General features: G+C 38.5%; 1 protein-coding gene across 2 annotated transcripts; it reads right to left on the reverse strand.

Moving 5' to 3' along the window:
• On the reverse strand, positions 1-14,516 carry MS4A12 (membrane spanning 4-domains A12). 2 transcript variants are annotated; one of them, XM_007996805.3, is made up of 7 exons: positions 14,281-14,516; positions 9,464-9,748; positions 6,164-6,301; positions 5,359-5,415; positions 3,566-3,682; positions 594-704; positions 1-412 (listed from the first exon to the last, which is right to left on the reverse strand). In XM_007996805.3, the coding sequence occupies exons 2-7, from the start codon at positions 9,740-9,742 to the stop codon at positions 320-322; spliced, it is 795 nt and encodes a 264-aa protein (XP_007994996.1). In that variant the 5' UTR covers positions 9,743-9,748; positions 14,281-14,516; the 3' UTR covers positions 1-319. The 2 variants fall into 2 exon arrangements, with proteins under 2 accessions (XP_007994996.1, XP_037853523.1); XM_037997595.2 differs by lacking the exon at positions 6,164-6,301.
• Positions 14,517-20,747: the final 6,231 nt, after the last annotated feature.

The following is a 20,747-nucleotide window of genomic DNA, read 5'->3' on the forward strand; positions in this document are numbered from 1 at the left end:
TTTTGTTTCTAATGACATTTTATTAAGGAAAAAGTAATATGAACAGAAACATTTCTAACTTTAAGAGAGTTGCGGAATCATTTTTCAGTCCTCCAATCCTTCACCTTTGCCAGCACGTAGTAGTGGTAATGTAGGAAGAGACAGTGAAGGGAGATAAAGCCGTCATTAGCGACCAACCTGAAAACAAATCTCAAACACAGTTTTTAAAGACTAGAAATCTTTGTGGACAATAAAAGACATCTTCTTAAGAACTTTTTGCAAGCAGTTTTTCCCCATAAGATTAGACTGATCCCCCTTTTTCTTTTAATGTCTAGGGACATTAGTTAGAGTAGTTGTTGCATCTGGGAGGCGCTGAAGAAGACGCTGGTGTCACAGGGTTGTTTTCATACATATTTGGAATAACCAGGACAGGCTGGAAAGAATGAATAAAAACCAGCAATAAGGTTACTACAATCCTATGCAATTTCTCCTGGTACCATAAGAGTGAAGGACAAAGAGCATTCTGGTAAGCCCATAGTAGGATTTAGCAGACACAAGTCTGTATTTCTCCAGGGCATCTTCAGATTATTTTACAAAGAAGAGACACAACTCACCATGTTGGTTGTGGTGTTTGCTTGGTTGGCAAAATAAGCTGTGACACTAGCTATGCAGACCTCCAGGAGGGAGAAGATCATCAGCATGGCTGAAATGCCTTTTCCAGAAAGCTGAAATCATAAATAAATAGTGAAATTTTGGCTGATCAGGAGGGCCTCACATGGGCTTCAAAAATTATTGACTCATCAAATGTGCTATTGCTTATACTCAACTTGCTCCATGCTTACTCTTCCAGTATCATCGAATGCTTGTTCCAGAGGAGTGTGAAGTTATTTTGGATTTTCTTTAAAATGCCAGAAGTCTTTCCTTTTGGTAAGTAGGCTATTTTGTTTAGAAATATTAGAAAGAAGGTAGTTTTTTTTCCTTTGTGACGGCCTCATTGTTTTTTTAATAAAAATGTTTAAAAAGTCAAGCAATATAGAAACCAATGGATCATTCAAAATGCCACTGCTTAGAAATAACCAAAACTAATGTTTGATGACTGTTATCCTAGCGCTGTGTGTACAGGGAAAAGGCAGAAGAATGGATATGTGGAAAGATGCCATGAGAGAGGAAAAAACAGAGACCAAGAGAGAGGAGCATCATTCTATAAGAATGGAATCATGTTATTTCGATTTTAAGTAAAAGTGTTAAGCTCACTTGAACTCTATACAGGCCTTCTACTTGATCAGATACAGTGTAGGTGAATTTTCCTTCATTCACACTTCTGTTTATTTGGGTCCCATTTGTCTTCCTTGCTTCCATTACAACGTGAGCCCTAGCTGTTGTTTCATATCCATGTTTCTAAATGTGAACATATAGCTGTTGCAGGGAGAGAGATAGCTTAGCTGGCCCTGAGCACAGTTCTTGCTAGTGAACATGGACTTTGCTTTTTCTGTCTTCTGAGAGCCTGCTAAATGCTTAGTACAGAGGCCTGCTCCTTGACTGGAGGTTTATTCCTGTGCATTTCTGCTCATTCCCTGCTGGTAGCAGGGTACCATGCAGGGTATGGGAAGGTGTTGCTCTTTCTTCTGTCTCCTGAGGTCCTGGGTACTACCCATGGTCTTGTACCATACAGGATTTGCTTTATCCTTTCACAGAATTGACTGCTCTCCACCCCAGCCTTCTCAGCTACAGATTCAAGAGTGTTAGTGAGACTTCTCAGTAATTTTTTTGGCTTCCCTTTTTTCCTTAGTTTTGTTTCTAGGGAAACAAGAGCGAGGTCTAAAAGCTGTGCTTTTTTTCAGCTACTTTGAGTAGCATCAGAATGATTCTTTTCTCTACTTGGATGCCAGTTTGAAAGCTGTTTTTTTGAATACTTTTTGTTCTTTTGTTTGGTATTTTGGAAGATGAATTTTGTTCCTGCTTCACTCTGCCTTATTTACCAAGAAGCTTTCTCATCTTTTTTTGCCTCCTGATATGGTTTGGCTCTGCGTCCCCACCCAAATCTCATCTTGTAGCTCCCATAATTCCCACTTGTTGTGGGAGGAACCTGGTGGGAGATGACTGAATTATGAGGGCGAGTCTTTCCCATGCTATTCTTGTGATAGTGAATGGGTCTCATGAGATCCGATGGTTTTGTGATCCCTGCACAAGCTCTATTTTTTTTGCCTGCCCCCATCCATATGAGACATGATTTGCTCCTCCTTGCCTTCTGCCATGATTGTGAGGCCTCCCCAGCCGTATGGAACTCTAAGCTCATTAAACCCCTTTTTCTTCCCAGTCTTTGGTGTTTCTTTATCAGCAGTGTGAAAACAACTGAATACACCTTCTTATATAAGCTTTTCCTTACGCTGCAAACAGTGTTGTCCTTTGCAAGCACAAAAGTGATCATTCAAATTCCTGGCCTAAAACTCTTCTACGTTTTTAACAAAGAAGGATTGTCTCAGAACTTGGTGGAAAAGGAGTGTGCCAGCAATTCCAACTATTGACACTTCAAAGAACATACTCTAGGGGACAGGCATCTGATGGGAGTGCTTAGACAACTTTCAGATTATACCAATGGTTGGAGTCAGGATTTCAGAACCCTTTAGTTGAGGAGCAGATGGCTTCATAAGCCTGCCACTCTGAGATCCAGTGGAACAGAATTACTTACACAGTACTGAGTGAACTGATAAGGGAAATGTTATTGTGTTTATTTGTTCAAAATATTGTGATATTGTCTTAATGTTAATATGTTCTAGATATATAAGGAAGTCATTCTGTGTCTTTCTTAAGATATATGTATCCCACAGTAATTTAATAAACTCTGCTTTTTGTAAACTGAAAAGCAAAAGCAAAACCAACCTCAACATAAAATAAAGCAAAACATATAAAACTACTCTTCTGTGGTTTTTCATTGCTCACAGAATGAAAACCAGACTTCTTAACGTGGCCATTGAGGTAGAATGAAAGCTTCCAGTCCAACCTCATTTTATACCATGTTCCTCCATTCCTTATAGATGGTAAACATTCCTGCCCTCGGACCACCCATTTCCTCCTAAGGTCGGAGTCCATGCTTGGCTGTATAAGGCTAATGAATGTGTGATTCTGTTTTGAGCACATTCAGAGGCATGTGCTTCACTTTGCAATTGCTTCATTCCTTGGGTTTCTCTGTAAAAATCAGATGTTCTTATCCCTGTCATTTACCTCTCACTTCATACTTTACTCTGAAGTTTAACAAAAAACACTCAATAGCTTGACTACCTTATTTATATAGAATTTCAAATGTTGGGAAAATAATTTTTGGACAATTTTAGAAACCCTTCCCCATTGTTCTTGTGATTGACAGTGAGATGGGCCAATAAAGGATGTCCTTTAAGCCTCCGTCTATCTGTAGAGGTAACCCTCTCACTTTATTCTATAGTCCTAGAGATCATATGACTAGGGGTGGGACTAGAATAGAAAAAAGATTTTCCATTAGAGCTGGTGTATGGGGTTAAGAGATAAAACATAGACCCACTTTACGGGACTGAAAAGAGAGCAAGCACATGGTGGATTATGGGATACTTACCACGGCCCAATAGTCTTGGAAAGGCATCCCATTGATGCACATATCCACCACCAGCAGAATCACTCCAATGAAGGCAAAGATAGAACTAACTATGTTCATTCCCAGGCTGCCTTTCACCTAGTGGAGATAGCAGGCAAAAATCAATTATATACAGGATCACTGAAGTTAAATGAAATAAGAATCAATCAAATTTCATGGTTCTTAATTTTTGAACTTGCAAAACAATTTTTCAAGTTGAAATTATTCTGTTTTCTGCCCTTCTGGGTAATTACCATAAACATTATTCTGTATGCAGCCTAGATGTAGGGTACTTGTAAAAAGCTGTAGAAAAATGTAAATCATATAAAGCAGGCACTCATCTGTTGTATTTTACTAAAAGCCTCATGCACAATAACTATATTTTCTTTATAAAAATGAAAAAAACTTCTAATGAGCATTTTTCTGTGGCAGACACGGTGTTAAATTATTTAAATTATCTCACTTAACTCTTACAGCTTTTGTATGAGGTGGTATGATAGCATCTGATTTTATAGATGGCAAGTTATTTAGACACAACATGTTTGCTGAAAAATTTAGGAATTAATGAAAACCCTAAGTCTCTCTAGGGACTAAATGTGCACCCCCAAGTTTAGAAGGAGAAACTCTTCAAGCTTTTGTGGGCAGAGGTGTATGGGTGACTACAAATCTTTCCCCAGTTTCTACAATAGGATTTTAACATGCAGAAGAATAATTGTGAAAGCAAGTCTGCAGCTGACTTGCTAGGGGTGGCATAGTTGAGTTCTTTAGAATGTGCTTGTACTGCAGCATGCCTTAGAGCCTCCCGAAGGTCTCTGAAAGCTCTTAGAAAAATTGTCTTAGGTAAGTGTCAGTGGCTGTCTCCTCTAAGAGGATGGAATCTATGCTTGGACAATCTCAATTAGAGGGAAGGATCCTTAAAGGATGCAGAGAAAGGGTGCTTTATTTTGTTTTTGGACTACAACGGGAGTGGTTAATCAGAATTAGGCTTATTTTATTTTATTTTATTTTATTTTGATTTAATTATTTTATTCTTGTTTTGTCTGGAAGAGCATGAGCTACACAATCCTGTGTTCCTCTTTCCCCATTCTTCCCTCTTGTGCTGGATTACATATAATTTTGACACCACCTCTGCTCTAGTTGACTGTAATTCTTGGTAAATCACTTTCTTTTTCCTGGTTCAATAGTAGACCAGGAAATTGCAATAGGTGGGGTGCTGTGACCAACAGAACTCAAGGTCCCATCTTACTGATCATTTTTATAAACTCTTCTTACGGAACAGGCTAGATTCATTTAATGGCAATTTAAAGAATTGTAAAACACACACCCAATCTTGAGTAAGAGTAAGAAAAACGCAAAAATGTGAAAATAAAAATACAAGACAGAGCTGAGAAGTGGCAAATTAACAGTAGAGACTTGGTAACTGGTGTAGCTAGTAGGTATTTCCTGGCTCCTGGATTCTCCTTTGGACTTCCCATAATAGAGTGTGACCTGACTGAACCAGGGAGCTTTCAGGTTAACGCTTAAACAACCCTGATCTTTACTACTTCTCACCCTTGTCAGTTCAAGAGTCAGGATGTGGAACTCTGCCATTTCTTAGTGGCAAACCGTGTGGACCACTCTCTTACCCCAGCGCTCAGACCATGAGGCAACCAATAGATTTTTTTTGGGAAAGGTGCTCTCTTTTGCATTTCCCAAATCCAGCTTTTCAATTTTCCTCCCCAATATGTTAAGCTAATCTTTAAAGGGGTTCAAGAAGCAGAAACAGTCTAACTTACCAGACAAGAGGAAAGCTCCTTGGATGCTGACACAGAGAGAGAGCCAGAGATAATGAACTGTGGAAATGGACAAATTTATTTGAGAAATGGGTTAACTGGTTGTGCTTGGGAGTTTCTCTTTATACAAAAGGTTGGTCTATTTACGTTCATCTAGCTTCCTTCTCAAAATTTTCTCTTGCACTTCTGAATTTTCTGGGTAACTCTCAGGCATATATGTCCTTGACTTCTCTTTTATTGTTTTCTCCTTAATTTCTGGCCTATAAGGAACTCATAATGTCTAAGCATTCCTTGTTCTGAGGCTTACGCTCCATCCCTTCTCATAATCAATTGCATTTTTTTAATTTAAAAAAAATTTTTTTAGAGATTGGGTCTCACTATATTCTTCAGGCTGGCCTCAATCTCTTGAACTCAAGCAATTCCCCGGCCTCAGCCTCCCAGGTAGCTGGGACTACAATCACACACCACTATGCGTGACTTACTTGCATATTTTTAATCATGTTTCCAATCACCTTTTTTTTTTCTCTCTCTCTCTCTCCACCCAATACATACATTTCCATCTCAAATGTAGTAGGAAACCAAAACTTTGGCTTGCTGGTTACATGATTACATTTTAAAGAATGGAATAAGCTCCTATTTAAAATGGTGAACAAGTTCCCGATTTTTTTATGCTCATTCAGAGCTGTTAATTTTTCTAAATTCTCCAGCCCTCAGATGTAGGGCTTTATCAAGAAATGAATTGTGAATTGGCTGGAGATATCAATACTTTATAAACCAAGATGGAGTAGTGTTCTAGCAATCTACTCACAGAAAGGCCACCCCAGAACGGGTATCCACCAATAACAGCAGTAGAGGCAAAACCGAGTACTCCTCTATAAGAGAATGATGTTAAACACAAAATAATTCCAAAACCAAGGTGCATCAATCCAACTATGATCTGGATTACCTGAAAAAAGAAAACAACCATTTTAAAATTACTTCTTCACTTTCAGACGTGTGAAACGTTACTGTCATTGCTGCCTCTGCTTATTGATTGTCAATTTTGCTGAGATCCATGGTTGTCATTCAGGCACGCATCTGAAGCAGGAGGTGGGCCATGAAGCTTCTGACATACACTAGAATAACTGGAGTGCAGGGCCCTTAGTGAAGCGCCTTGTTTTGAGGTATTTGGGGAGACTTATTGGGGTGGCCCAAGAAGAATTCTTCAGAAAGTACAGCTGCTTAATCATGCATTAGCATCTCTGAGGGCCTCTAAAAGACTATTAGAAAAAAAATACTTTAACTGTGATGTCAGTAGTTGCTTTTTCAGATGGATCAGTTCTCTGCTTGGGTCATCCCAGTTACGGGTAAAGGGACTGGTGAAGATAAAACCATTTATAAGGCATGAATTATGTGCTTAGTCATGTTCTGAACACTTTACATTTATTGTTTCATGTAGTCCTCCCACAATTGGATTGAGTCCCAGAGACATAAAGACATGTGAGACCTTGTATCCAAGGTCACACAATTCCTGAGGGGCAGATCTGGGAATTGACTGCAGCACATTGACTGCTGAGCCTGTCTGAACTATTCAGTACTGTCTTCTTCCCCCATGCTCAGCTCTGCTCTACCTCTTCCATGAAGTCGTCTTGATTACACTAAATTAATCTTTTTTCTTTCTTTCTAAATTTCTGTTGCATCTCATGACGTAAAACACACCTTGTTATTTGATTTTGTATTCATTGATATTGTTCTCTTTTAAAAAGTTGCAGGTGTACAATCATTTTCTTACCATTCTTCTTACCAATCATGTATTACTAAAAGTCAGGTATGCATCTTTTAGCTCCTTGTACCTCTTATTGAACCTTCCTTCATTGTAAATAAAGATAGATTTCTGAGGAATAACCATTTCTAGATTGGTCCAAAAGTTGACTGTAGATTTGTCATTTATTTTTCCCCATGTTTACACCTTATCTATCCAGGAAGACTGCAAATACAAAGACTGCTGTATTTATTCAATAAAAAGCTACTGAACACAAGTAAATTGAATTAAAATAAAAAAACCCAGTTTTATAAACAATGCTAAAAGTTTCTTGAGACTTTGATAAAAACCGTGAACCTTTCTCCCTAAAAAATTATTCTTGCACCTCCATACACACACATACCATACTTTTGCATATAGTTTCAGAGGCATGATGGGCCTCCTTTAGCCTATCTCACTTAAAGAACTCCTGTATTAGACTTTATATTTGGTTTTTACAACTCTTCTTTAGAGCAGCAATTTAGCCATCTGGCCACAAACTTCCCATCCTCATCCTTGCTGTCACCTTGGTGAAGGACAGTTAGATCTGGATTTGTACTGGCCCTCATTTCTCCTCCTACAGCCCTGGCTGTACCATTTACTGATCAAAATTGCCTACAGGACAGACTTAAAAATTTGGACATACAATTTGTCTGCATTTGTGGACACAGAAGCACTTTAAGGTCTGAGTTGACTGGTACAGGTGTGCCACGTCCTGCCACCTGTGGCCCCTGCACTGTCGTGATGCCTGGGGCCTGCTGATGGTATAGAAATAACAATCTTCAGAGAGAGGAAGTAACTTCTGCCAACTGGAGCTTTAAACAAAACTTCACAGTCTTTTAAAGTATTTTTATCACACGCCTTTTCGGTGCCAGGCAGCGTGCTTCAGTGGTTCGTCATCCACTCAGTCAAAGCCAAAGCCTTCCGCTCTGCAGGCCTCACCAGCTGTGGCCTCTGCCACTCCTCTGCCCTCCTGACAACTGCTCCCTCCCTCCCTCATTCTGTTCTATTTTATTGGCCTCCTCCCTGTTCTTCAAATACATCACAGACATTTTCATCTAAAGACTTTTACACTGGTTGTTTTCACTTTCCCTGGTATCTGCAGGGCTCACTCCTAACTTCAGGTTTTTGCTCAAATGTCATGTTCTAAGGAAAGCCCATTCTGACCGCCTTGAAATTGCTGCCTCCTCACTGTCTGGTACTTTTTAGCCCTTTTACACTTCTTTGTTTTGTCCATATCATTCGACACCTTCTAATACACTAAGTACTTTACTTCCTTCTTATGTGTACAGTCTGATTTCCCCCACTAGGGCAAAAATTCTGTAAAGGCAGAGATTGCACCTGCTTTGTACTCGGTGATATATTCCAAGCACCTATGTGGGGTTGGCTGTATCGGGGGTTTGTCCCATTGGTGTATTAGAAGTGGGGAATTTCCTCTATCTGGGAGGAGGAGGATCAGAAGGGCCACCTCCACAGCTTAGTAAATAGGCTGCTGCAAGAGAACTTAGGCTCATTTTTACTTCCCTAAAACATCACAACTTGAAATAGGTAGTAAGATGACTAGAAGATTTTCTGTCACATAATGAGCATTCATTTACAGAATGCTCCAGCAGAGAATTTCGAGCTATTCACAGGGAGAGACTTAATATAATTCGGTGGAATTGTACTAGCAGGATGAATGAGGTATTTGGAAAGCGCAGCAAAGGGAGTAACAATTCTACCTAGGCAGGTGGAATTTTCCTACAAATAGGGCATTTTTGTTTTTACAGTGCCTACAGAAACAAGGTGGTCAGTTCAGAGTCTCCTTTGTAGAAGTAAGGTGACAGTTAAGCTGTAGCATCTCTAAGGATATTGGCGAGAGAGGCACAGCAGATGGAATGTCCCCCAATTCTTTCACACTCAGCCTTTCCCAGACTGCCCATTTGTAATTTCCTTTTCTGGAGGCAGCCATCAATGTTCATTTTTATGTAAATTCACCTTTATGCAAATACCCGACTTGTAACCAATCCGGAGACGGGATTGAGATTGTCCAAAAAGTCCTTTGAAGAAATGAGATCAAGCTAGATGTGGTAGAGCTTCCGTCATGTCAATATTACCAAATCCTCCAGCTAGGGAGGTTCCTCTGTCTCCTGTTATATTTTTGCTTGATCTAAAATGAAATGAACTCAAGGGAAAGTCTATAGGCAGACTAAATATTTCTGTCTAAAAGGGATAGTTTCAGAATAACATTCAGAACTTTTTAGCAATTGGATGATATTCTCTTCTCCTATAACTTATAAGAAGACCGTGTAAATGTGAAATTAAAATTCTGGTAGTAAATAGACTTACCCCTAGTGCCTTTGCTTCTTCTTTAAAGTTTATTACTGCTGTTCTCATGCTTAGATTTATCATTTGTGTATTTCCTTGACCTGGTTGACTGACAGCAGAGGTTCCTGGAGATGTGATGAAGTAGGGCTGAGCACTCTGAGCACCCTGAGCTTGGTTTTCTAAGTTGATTGAACCCGGAGGCTGTTGAGATCCAGGAGCCGTAAAGCTGCTTGGTGGGTAGTAAGGGTTGGGTGTGGTTTCATATACTCCAGCATGGCTTGTTGGCTTGGATGACACCATGATGTCCTAAGTATCACAAAACATACCAAAGTGATACGTTTATCCAGAAAAGAAACTAAAGAAAATCTTACCAAATATCAAATGTCAATTATCTATGCAAATGGAGAGAGCAAGTGAACAGATAATGGGCCATAACATCTGATAGGAACATGATTCTCATAAATCCCCAACCCCCAGGCCAAGGACTGGTACCCGTCTGTGGTCTGCTGGAAATCTGGCCACAATACATGAGGTAAGCAGCGGGCAAGCATTACTCCCTGTGCTCTGCCTCCTGTCAGATCAGCGCGGCATTGGATTCTCATAGCAGCGTAAACCCCACTGTGAACTGCACATGCTGGGGATCTAGGTTGCATGCTCCTTATGAGACTCTAATGCCTGATGATCTGAGGTAGAACAGTTTCATCCCGAACCCATCCCTCATTAGAGAGATGCTATGCTGCTGACTGTGAAGATGGAGGAAGGCGTCCATGAACCAAGGAATGTGGGTCACCTCTAGAAGCTGGATGAAACAAGGAAACAGATTCTTCCTAGAGTCTCTAGGAAGAAGACTCTAGGAAGACTCTGCTGACACCTTGACCTTAGTCTAGTGAGCTGGTATGGGACTTCTGACCTACACAACTGTCGGATAAAATAATACATTGTTTTAGGCCACTATGTTTGTGGTAATTTGTTATATCAAGAAATAGAAAACTAACATAGGGGCCAAGTAATACAATACTTGTATAGCAAAGAGGGCAGTCCAAGATTAAAATTATTTGCCAGTAATTGGGAAACTAGATAGTTCATATATGCCCATTTAAGACAATTCTCCTGTTCTTTAGGAAAAATGCTCTTATTCATTTCTGTCTTTCTGAAAACTTAGAGCATCTCAGGCCCCATGTAGCCAAGGGAAATTTTGTTGAAAATAAGCCAATACAACTGGATATGGACAACAATGACTATTAATTCTTGAAAAAAAATTATGACACTTAAAAAGTTTGTCATTAGCCTTAGATTCCTTTTTTTGAGGTCTTCTCAAATAATTTTTCATGTACTTATGAGTATCAAGAAAGAGTGATGAATGTCTCATTCTTGGTATGAAGTATGAATACTATGAATAACCTATCGGTACAGTCTTTCACTGGTATCTAACAGGGACACATATTCAGACCCTGTGCTCATGGAATCCAGAAATTTTAGGGTAGGAAAGACCCTTTCCATTTATCCTGTCTCATTCCCCTTCATTTACAGATGAGAAATTGAAGCTGAGTCAAGTTAAGTGACATGCTCAAGGTTACATAGAAAACGTGTGGCAGAGTTAGGACTTGAAAATGGGATTCTTGGCTGTTGGTTCAGAATCCCCCTCCACCCCTAGTCATCCATACAGCATCACTCTGGACATTTGCAGCTTGTTTTCCAGGCCAGCCTTGGTGACAGGGTATTGACTCTGCTCCTGCAACTGCCCAACAACAAAACGTCTGTCTTTGATGCCATGGAGAGGAGTTTATAAACCAGATTAACTTCTTAGTGACTGAGTAATTAAGTTAGTAAGGATTCTCTTTAGCAAGCTTTAGGTGAGGTGTGTAGAGAGCTAACCTTTATTAAAGACTTATTGTAGGCACAGTGGGGTCTGTATAGTGTCATGTTTAGGAAGATGAACTTGGGATCTAACCCCAACTTTGTGTCTTTGGCAAATTCGTTAACCTCTCTTTGCCTTTGTTTTCTGTCTGTAAAATAGAGCTAAAAAGACTACCTTCCTTAGAGAGTCAGTTTGAGTATTAAAGAGTTATTCTCGGCAAAGTATGTAGGACTGTGCCTATTCCAACCACAGGGGTTGGCTCTGTTATCGCTATGTTAAGTGAATGAGATACATTATCTCTGTACCCTTTACAGAACCCCATGAGGTAGGTACTCTACTAATATCCCCATTTCACAATGAGAGGATTTATTCCAGAACCTGCACTCATAACCCTTACTCTCCGATGCTAGATGCAACTGAAAATGGTTGAAAATTCAATGAAAAGGGAGAAAACACCTTTCTGAAATATCTGATGACAAAGGGATTTTTTTTTTTTTTTTTTTTTTTTTCCAAAATGGAAACACATCCAGCACTTTAGGAGGCTGAGGCAGGTGGATCACGAGGTCAGGAGATCGAGACCATCCTGGCTAACTGTGAAACTCCATCTCTACTAAAAATCCAAAAATAAATAAATAAATAAATAAAATTAGCTGGGCCTGGTGGCAGTCGCCTGTAGTTCAAGCTACTCAGGAGGCTGAGGCAGGAGAATGGCGTAAACCCAGGAGGCGGAGCTTACAGTGAGCCGAGATCGTGCCACTGCACTCCAGCCTGGGTGACAGAGCGAGACTCCGTCTAAAAAAAAAAAAAGGAAACACATTTTAGCCCACAAAGGTTTATTTTAAACAAAGAAAAAGAAACAAGTCCATAGCTGTGACTCTTAGAGTAACACCATGTAACTCCCAGTAGCATTTGAGAATGTGAGGTTATACATACTATGGATCTGGTTTCTATGGCCAAATATTGCTCAAGCCCTCTTTTCCAATCTTCCGTCTTCTACTTCACTAAGTCTGGGGCTTTAAACAAGTTTCTTAATGAAATCCCTGTTAGTTCCTATGTCTCAACTGTAAAATGACAGAAGGTACCTAAAGAGGCTAGTCTAAAGATCAAGTTATCCTAATTTATGCAAAACTGTTGGAATAGTGCCTGGCACATGGCAAGAGCTCAAAAAGGAAACTATTGTTTTATTACTAGGTCTCAAAGTATTCTATCTTGTTTTAGGCAGTGGATGTGGCCATAAGGACGTTTTATAAAAGGAATTGAACAGGGTCAATGTCAAGAGCAAGGAAATAGGAGATGGGTACTCAGGGTACAATAATTAGCCAGAACAATAATTTTTTTGAGGTTTGAGAAAGCATACAATTAAAGAATTGTCCACGTTTCTGCAAGTATATGATTTCATTACATTCTCCTTTGCTGTTGATCATTGGTTTTTTTTGTCTTGAGAAATTTTATGAGGAAAACTCAATACTTTTCATTTATTTATCCACAGTTTCTCCTTTCATATCTGCTATTTAGTTTCTGGACTAAGATCTATAAGTTTCATATAGAACCCAGATTATCATGGCTAGGCCTATACTTATTAGGACTAGTCTCAGAATACATTTTTACTGGGTCAAGTTCTGGTTTTATGAAAAGAATTAAAGACAGAGCCAGCCAGTTCTGATTCTTTAATTATTCAACTGAAATGAAGACAATTCTGTAAATGATACATGAGAAGGGAAACTAATAAATAGACTCCTTTTATAGATTCCACCTATTGTCTTAGTAGGATTATTCTCTTGACAAGTAATAAAATATTTACCACCATTTGTCCTTTTTTTAAAATAAAAATTAGAACAACTGCAATTTTTAAGAACAAGAAACACATAAAAATATTGGAACTCTGATGAGATCAAAAGTATAAGACTAAAGCAATTAGAGAAAACCTCACCAATTTGCTCTGTGATTATATTATTTCAAATAAAATGGGAAAAATTTTACTTTTTTATAGTTTCTTTCTACCTCATTTTCATGCTAACTTCACTTTTGACAGAGTGAAGATGATTATTATTTTCAAGAGTACTTTATAGCATAAAGCAAAATATGAAACTGAATCATTTCCGCAAAATCACCCAGTACATCCACAGATACACACTTTTATCACCTTTCCCAAAATGCTGACCTGGTGAAAATGAATTTTTTTTCCCCACCTATTTTATTTTTAATTGTTTTCTTGTCAGAAAGAAGCAACTTAATTAAAATGTGTTACAAAACCAAGGGCTCCAGTATTTCTTCTGTGTTCTGTGTTGTCCTGTGGTAGCCACATAATCATGAAGCACCCAGTGGGGCATGGCCTCGTCCTTTTTGGTCTATGTTCATGGAATGGCATACAGTTAAACCTACTATTCACTATTCACCTTTCTTGGCATTATTTGTTTGTTTGTTTGTTTGTTTGTTTTGGACAGAGTTTCACTCTTGTCACCCAGGCTAGAGTGTAATGGAGCGATCTCAGCTCACTGCAACTTCTGCCTCCCGGGTTCACGTGATTCTGTCTCAGCCTCCTGAGTAGCTGGGATTACAGGCGCCTGCCACTACGCCCAGCTAATTTTTGTATTTTTAGTGGAGATGGGTTTCACCATGTTGGCCAGGCTGGTCTTGAACTCCTGACCTCAGGTGATCCTCCTGCCTCGGCCTCCCAAAGTGTTGGGATTACAGGTGTGAGCCACCATGCCCGGCCAGCATTAGCCTTTTTTTTCTTTTTGGGGTCCATTTTATCTCTTTTATAGCAACCAACTTACTTTTTCATTCTTTTTCTGTTTCGTTTCTTTCTTGTTTCATTCATGGTTTTATTTTCCCTCATTTTTCAACTGGCCTCAACATAGAGTCAAGAACTTGTCTTCATCCCTGAATCTAGAGAATAGAACCCACACAGGTAGACCAGCCCCACTTTGTGCCCATTGATTTGGAGGAGAGATAAGCAAGGATGTTTCAATGGACTTACTTTGTTCCTTTGGCACCTCGGTTTCCTCTTTCTCTGCTCCAACCTGTGTGCCAGTATCAGATATTTACCTGGATTTTATAGGCAGCTTTTACTTCCGTGCTTCAAACCAATTTGTCTCGTATCTTTATGTAGTTCCAAAGTCCTTTTATGGTTGTTTCTCCTTCACCTTAAGTGATGTAGATGCAATTGTAATGTTTGGAATACGTTGTGCTTTCACTTCTTCCTCTAATTTTTACCGGGAAGTCTATTCTGACCCTCCCAAACACTTTAGTGTTTACTTTCTCCAGCTTTCTGATACTTAATCATTACAATATCATACTGCATTTTAATGCCTTTTAAAATAGATGGACAAAATTGGAAAATGCAGATAATAAAAAAAGGAGAGAAAAAGCACTTAATCTCACCATGCAGACATAATTGATGATAGCATTTGCATTTTGATTTGCAAACTTTCGTAGGCACATATATGTATTTTATACATATATAATTTAGTAAAATCAAGTTAGGATAATAATGTATGTGTACTTTATAACTTGCTTTTTAACTTAATGTCCTATAAATAGCTTTTCATGTCAATAAACATATTTATTGTAATTCTTTTTTTTTTTTTTGGAGATGGAGTCTCGCTCTGTCGCCCAGGCTGGAGTGCAGTGGTGCGATCTCGGCTCACTGCAATCTCTGCCTCCCAGGTTCAAGCAATTCTCCTGCCTCAGCCTGCCGAGTAGCTGGGACTACGGGCATGTGTCACCACGTTGGGCTAATTTTTGTATTTTTAGTAGAGATGGGGTTTCACCATGTTAGCCAGGATTGTCTTGGTCTCCTGACCTCGTGATCTGCCCACCTCGGCCTCCCAAAGTGCTGGGTTTACAGGTGTGAGCCACCACGCCTGGACTATTTATTGTAATTCTTAATAGTGGCATGCTATTTTATTTTTTGGAAGTGTCCGATCACATTCTAGTTACTTATTTTATGTTGTATCTCAGATACAAATGAGTACCTTGAGACCAGAGATTCTTGGGGCAGGGGCTGATATCTATCCCCATCTCCAACTCCATGTATGGCAGTGTCTCACACATGGTAAGGCTCATTAAATATATGTTAAAAGAGTGGCATGATTGCAGATTCTTTTTTCTTTTTTCTTTTTTCTTTTTTTGTGTATTATTGAGGGTTTTCTTTCTCTTGTGGGTTTACATTTTTATGTATTTTTCTAAAATAGAAAAAAGATGCTGAAGATTTATTAATGTTATGAACTTAAGAAAATGACATTTTCAGGCAACAATATTGCTGAAAGGCTTGAAGGTAATTGAAGGAAAAAGAACTCAGCATTGTTTTTGAAAGCCCACAGAATTATGATTACTGTCTGGAAAGGTATAACAGGATCAACCTTAATAATGTTATCCGGGCAGCAGGAAGAGAAAGTTGAAAATAAATCATGTCAGGCTGGGCACAGTGACTCAGGCCTGTAATCCCAGCACTTCCGGAGGCCGAGGCAGGTGGATCACTTGAGGTCAGAAATTGGAGACCAGCCTGGCCAACATGGTGAAACCCTGCCTCTACTAACATACAAAAATTAGCTGAGCGTGGTGGCACACGCCTGTAATCCCAGCTACTTAGGAGGCCGAGGCAGGAGAATCACTCGAACCTGGGAGGCGGATGTTAGAGTGAGCCGAGATTGCACCACAGCACTCCAGCCTGGGTGACAGAGCAAGACTCCCTCTTAAAAAAAAAAAAAAAAAAAAAAAAAGAAATAGTGTCTTTTAAACCTAGAATCCCCTTCCTTCTCCTGTTGGCCTTTCAGACCCATCTCATGCAGTAAATCTTGGTAAGACTTCTGCACTGTTCTCTTCTATAATCATGTAGTTAGTGCCATTAACAGTGTGATTCTTCCATGTTGTATTCTGATTTATGATTTCTTCAAACATGCTCTAACTTCTAAGGGCAGGAGTTACAGCACCATTTTATAATCTCTTTTGTATCCCTAGCTTAGGAAAATGCTCGTAAAACTGAATGCTTTACAAACTGTCTGTAGAGAAAGGCCATTTTTTCCATTAAAAATTTCAATTTATTGTGGACCAACACATTTGTAAAATACAATAAAAATAAACAACTAGGAAAATAAAATAGACAACAATTCAAGCCCAGCATTTCCATGAGAATCTGTAGGCATAAAATTGTTTTAATAAATGTAACCTCAACATGGGAAAACAGAAAAAAATTACAAATCTGACAATGATCCACAACTATTATAATCACTATGATACATAGCTTTTGGCTCTTCCAAAATTGTAGCTAAACAAAAATTACAAAGGAAATAATGATTTCCTGCATTAAAATTCCATAATACACACTTGGAATAAACATTGTGTACATTACTGTGTAAATTTCCACTATTTAAATAAACTTGCTTCTTGCTTATTAATTTGTTTAATCTAACTTGGATTGATGGCCATGCTACTTGCAGAGGATAATGCATTTTTAAACTGTTTCTATGTTTTGTTTTAACAATACCCCTAGTAGAGAAATCAGTCTCACAGAGGTATGTTGATAGAAACAGAAGAAATTTTGGAATAATTTCAGAAACACATAATTTTTGTTTGTTTGTGTTTTTGAGACAGAGTCTCACTTTGTCACCCAAGCTGGAGTGCAGTGGCATGATCTCAGCTCACTGCAACCTCTGCCTCATGGGTTCAAGTGATTCTCATACCTCAGCCTCCTAAGTAGCTGGAATCACAAGTGTGTGCCACCAGGCCCGGCTAATTTTTGTATTTTTAGTAGAGATGGGGTTTCACCATGTTGGTCAGGCTGGTCTCGAACTCCTGACCTCAAGTGATCCACCCACCTCGACCTTCCAAAGTGCTGGGATTACAAGTGTGAGCCACAGCACCTGGACGGAAACACAGAATATTTATTTAAAATTCTTATGTATAACAAAACAAGTGATATCATATTTTCAAAATACATATTCAATCCATCAGTAGTCACTGCCAATAATTTATCCTGTCTATAATTTTTTTCCTTTTGATCAAAAAATGGATTTTGAATAATGCGATATATTTTTTTCTGTGTCTGGCTGATTTCACCTGTTGATCCATTTGTCTGTTCTTTCACCAATACCACACTGTCTTCATTACTGTAGCTTTACTGTAAGTCTTGAAGTTGGGTAGTGTCAGTCCTCCAACTTGGTTCTTCTGATACCATTTTTGCTACAAATTTTCAAATATACAGATACAGAGAACAAAATGTTGGTTAGCAGGAGTGGCTGGGGGAGGAAATGGGAGATGTAGATGAGAGGATACAAAGTAGCAGATATGTAGGAGGAACAAGTCTAGAGATCTAAAGTACACTATGAGGACGGTAAGTAATAAAATTGTAATGCATGTGGGATTTGGGATTTGTGCGAAATGCGTAGATTTTACTTCTCTTGCCACAAAAACAAAAACCAAAAAATGAGTAACTAAGTGAGATGATGGGTTTGTTAATTTGCTTCACTACAGAGGCTTTTTGCTGTCTATATGTCTCTCATAACATCATATTGTGTATTTACATATATACAATAAAATTTATTTATGAAAAAGAAAAAAATGCATTCTAGAAAGATTAATTTTCAATTTTTGGACCTCTTCTGAATTTTATATTCCATTAAAAGGAATATTTTATATATTCCTTTAATATAAATATGAATATTTATATTAAATATTTTTATTATGATATTTTATATCAAATATATATAATATATATTCCTTTAATGTAAATTCCTTTAATATATTCCTAAAATTCCATTAAAAGGAATATAAAATTCATACAGTGATTGGTAATAACTTATGGCAGATGTGGAATATCAGAATAAACAACCACTTTCTTGCTAGTTGTTAAATGCTCTTTTTCTAAGCTTTTAATGTTTGTTTTTGCCCTTTAATCTTACCTGCCACTGTAAAACATGTTGCAGTTTTTCTTTGCAAAGAGGTATTATAATCATTAAATTATTAAAGATATACAAATAAAGTGATTGTGGTCATAGGCACATCTTTGAAAAGTTGAGATCAAACATGCTTCTTGTCTTGATGAAACACAAACAGTTCACTACCTATTTCAAATATTTTCAGCAGAGCTTTCCCAGTGGAATAATCGGTTATAAAGAATGTTTAAATTTTCTCAATTTTTAAATATATTTTCTTGAGTTAGAGTTGACAGACCAACCTTAGCATATTACATGTTGTAATGTGGTCCTATAGAGCATGACCAGTATGAAGCTCACACCACTTACAACTTGTTGTATAAGCTGCGTGCATAATGGTCTATACCCTGTTCAGTGAGACAGAAGTCACTACATGCTACTACATACTACTCTCCATACTCAGTCTCAGCCAAAAGGCCAAGAAGCGATGCATGCTTTATTCTCATTTTCTGTATTTATGTTTTCATGAAATGGCAAGGAAGGAAGGAAGGGAGGGAGGGAGGGAAGGAAAGGAAGGAAAGGAAGGAAGGAAAAGGAAGGAAGGAAGGGATTCCAGCATTGGTCTGTGGTTGACGGTTTGGGTAACACCAACCTGTCAACCGTTATGACTCCATGTTTGCCAGACAGGCTCTATCTGGCAGCTAGAGGTACAAGGAGTCAGATTTAGTCTTCTGGGAAGGGGAATGGTGAGAGCTAGGTCACTCAGGCTGAAAGGGTCAGTAAAGGAACCCAGGCCCAGTGGTATAAACAGGGTCAGAATAAAGATAGGAAGAGGAGAGTTAGCATGCTTAGGGCTCCTAGAAAATGTATACAAATAAATTCTAAACCTCAGTCACTGGTGGGTAAAGAATGGTAGTATATTCAGTATCAGGTTAGGATTGATTTAGACATAATATCATGTGCCATTTAATGGATACTGTTTGGCTTTGCATAAACTTTATTTAATTCTTCCAACAATGCCATAATAGATTTAATTACCGTTTTACACACAGGAAACTAAGTCGTAGCATGGTGAGCAATATGATTAAGGTCATGTAGTTAGAAAGTGGTAGAGTCTGTCCAGGTGTGTCTGAGTCCAAACTCTTTACTTTTTCTACTAAAGCAGGGCACCTTCAGTGACTGGGAGCCTGACTGAGTCTCTAGGTAAACTTGAGTCAATCAGGAAGAGTGGAGTGAGAGGGAGGCAGAGTGCGCTCATGAATTAATGCCTGGGACTTCCACAGCATGGCTCTTCACAAGGCTTGAAACTCCACATTTGTGCAGCATCTGAGCTTCAGTAGTGGCCTCAAGTGGCAAGTGTGGTACGGTACAGAGGAACAATTGTGACATGATGGTGATGGATTTTACCACCAGGTGTCCTCCATGGTTAATCTTTGCTTAAAAAAAAATTCTTGCTTGTTTTGAACAGTTATTCTTTTATTCTCCTTTTTCTGATATAACAAGAAGTTGACTCAGAACCTTGGAAGGGCAAGAAAACATATCTCTCTGCTTCTCCCCTAACACTGTGCAACCTCAGAAAATGACAAGTGGTTGGAAATCTTACAATAATACTTGTACCATATGCCCACTTGGGTCAAGTGTTTTGAATCTAGAGAAAGTATTTATCCACTAAAGACCTTGAATTTCACTAATTAGGGATTACTTGGTTCTGTGACTCTGATTTAAATTAGAAAGCTATAAAAGAACAGAGCACATTTTGAAATTCACCAAATACTTACTGAGGGCCAGCTCTGTGCCAGGCACTATTCTAGGCTCTAATAAGTGAATATGGTACAAAATGCTTATCACATTCCTAGCTTCTGTATCCTTTTTTAAAAAAATTTTATTATTATTATTATTATTATACTTTAAGTTCTAGGATACGTGTGCATAACATGCAGGTTTGTTACATATGTATACTTGTGCCATGTTGGTGTGCTGCACCCATCAACTTGTCAGCCCCCTTCTGTATCCTTTAGGTACTCTGCTTAGTACTATTCTACCTGCAAGTTTCAACTGGGTGTACAAGCCAGATTTCGTAAGAATAGACTGCTATCATCAGAGTCTTCCAAGTTCATGGATGAACCAAAGATCTGGCATAAATTTAGGGTGGAAGGGTAAAGGCTACAGACATTGTTAGATTCTTATATCTTGTTCATGTTAGGGTTTAGGGTGTCTCTCAAATATTAATGTCTTTAATTTCACAGGTGAGAATCCATTTCTAATAATGCTATGTCATAAGCTACTTTTATTTTAAAAAACTGGACATGTATTATTCTAATTAGAAAAGGATCTGGTATCAATACCACTGATTGCCTCTGAAGAATGGATTTGGTGATTAGAGTGTCAGTTAATCATCACCATTCCCAATTAAAGTGGAAGCAACATAGGTTTCTACTATAGCTTAATGCAACTGAAAAGCAATCAATACTGCACCATCTACATTGAAGTATGTGAACTGCAGATATTGTAACACTAGTCCTTACCCTCAGATATTCAGATTCAGTGGACCTCAAATGAGATCCAGAATTCT

Source organism: Chlorocebus sabaeus, chromosome 1, assembly GCF_047675955.1.
Source record: "Chlorocebus sabaeus isolate Y175 chromosome 1, mChlSab1.0.hap1, whole genome shotgun sequence".
Lineage (NCBI taxonomy): Eukaryota > Metazoa > Chordata > Mammalia > Primates > Cercopithecidae > Chlorocebus > Chlorocebus sabaeus.

Excerpts from the sequence above, each read along its gene's own strand:
- MS4A12 (XM_007996805.3), bottom strand. The coding sequence starts at position 9,742 with ATGGTGTCATCCAAGCCAACAAGCCATGCTGGAGTATATGAAACCACA. Across the intron at positions 6,302-9,463 it reads AAGAAGCAAAGGCACTAGGG|GTAATCCAGATCATAGTTGG; the intron begins GTAAGTCTATTT and ends TTCTTTTTTCAG. Across the intron at positions 3,683-5,358 it reads AGGAGCTTTCCTCTTGTCTG|GTGAAAGGCAGCCTGGGAAT; the intron begins GTAAGTTAGACT and ends TATCTCCACTAG.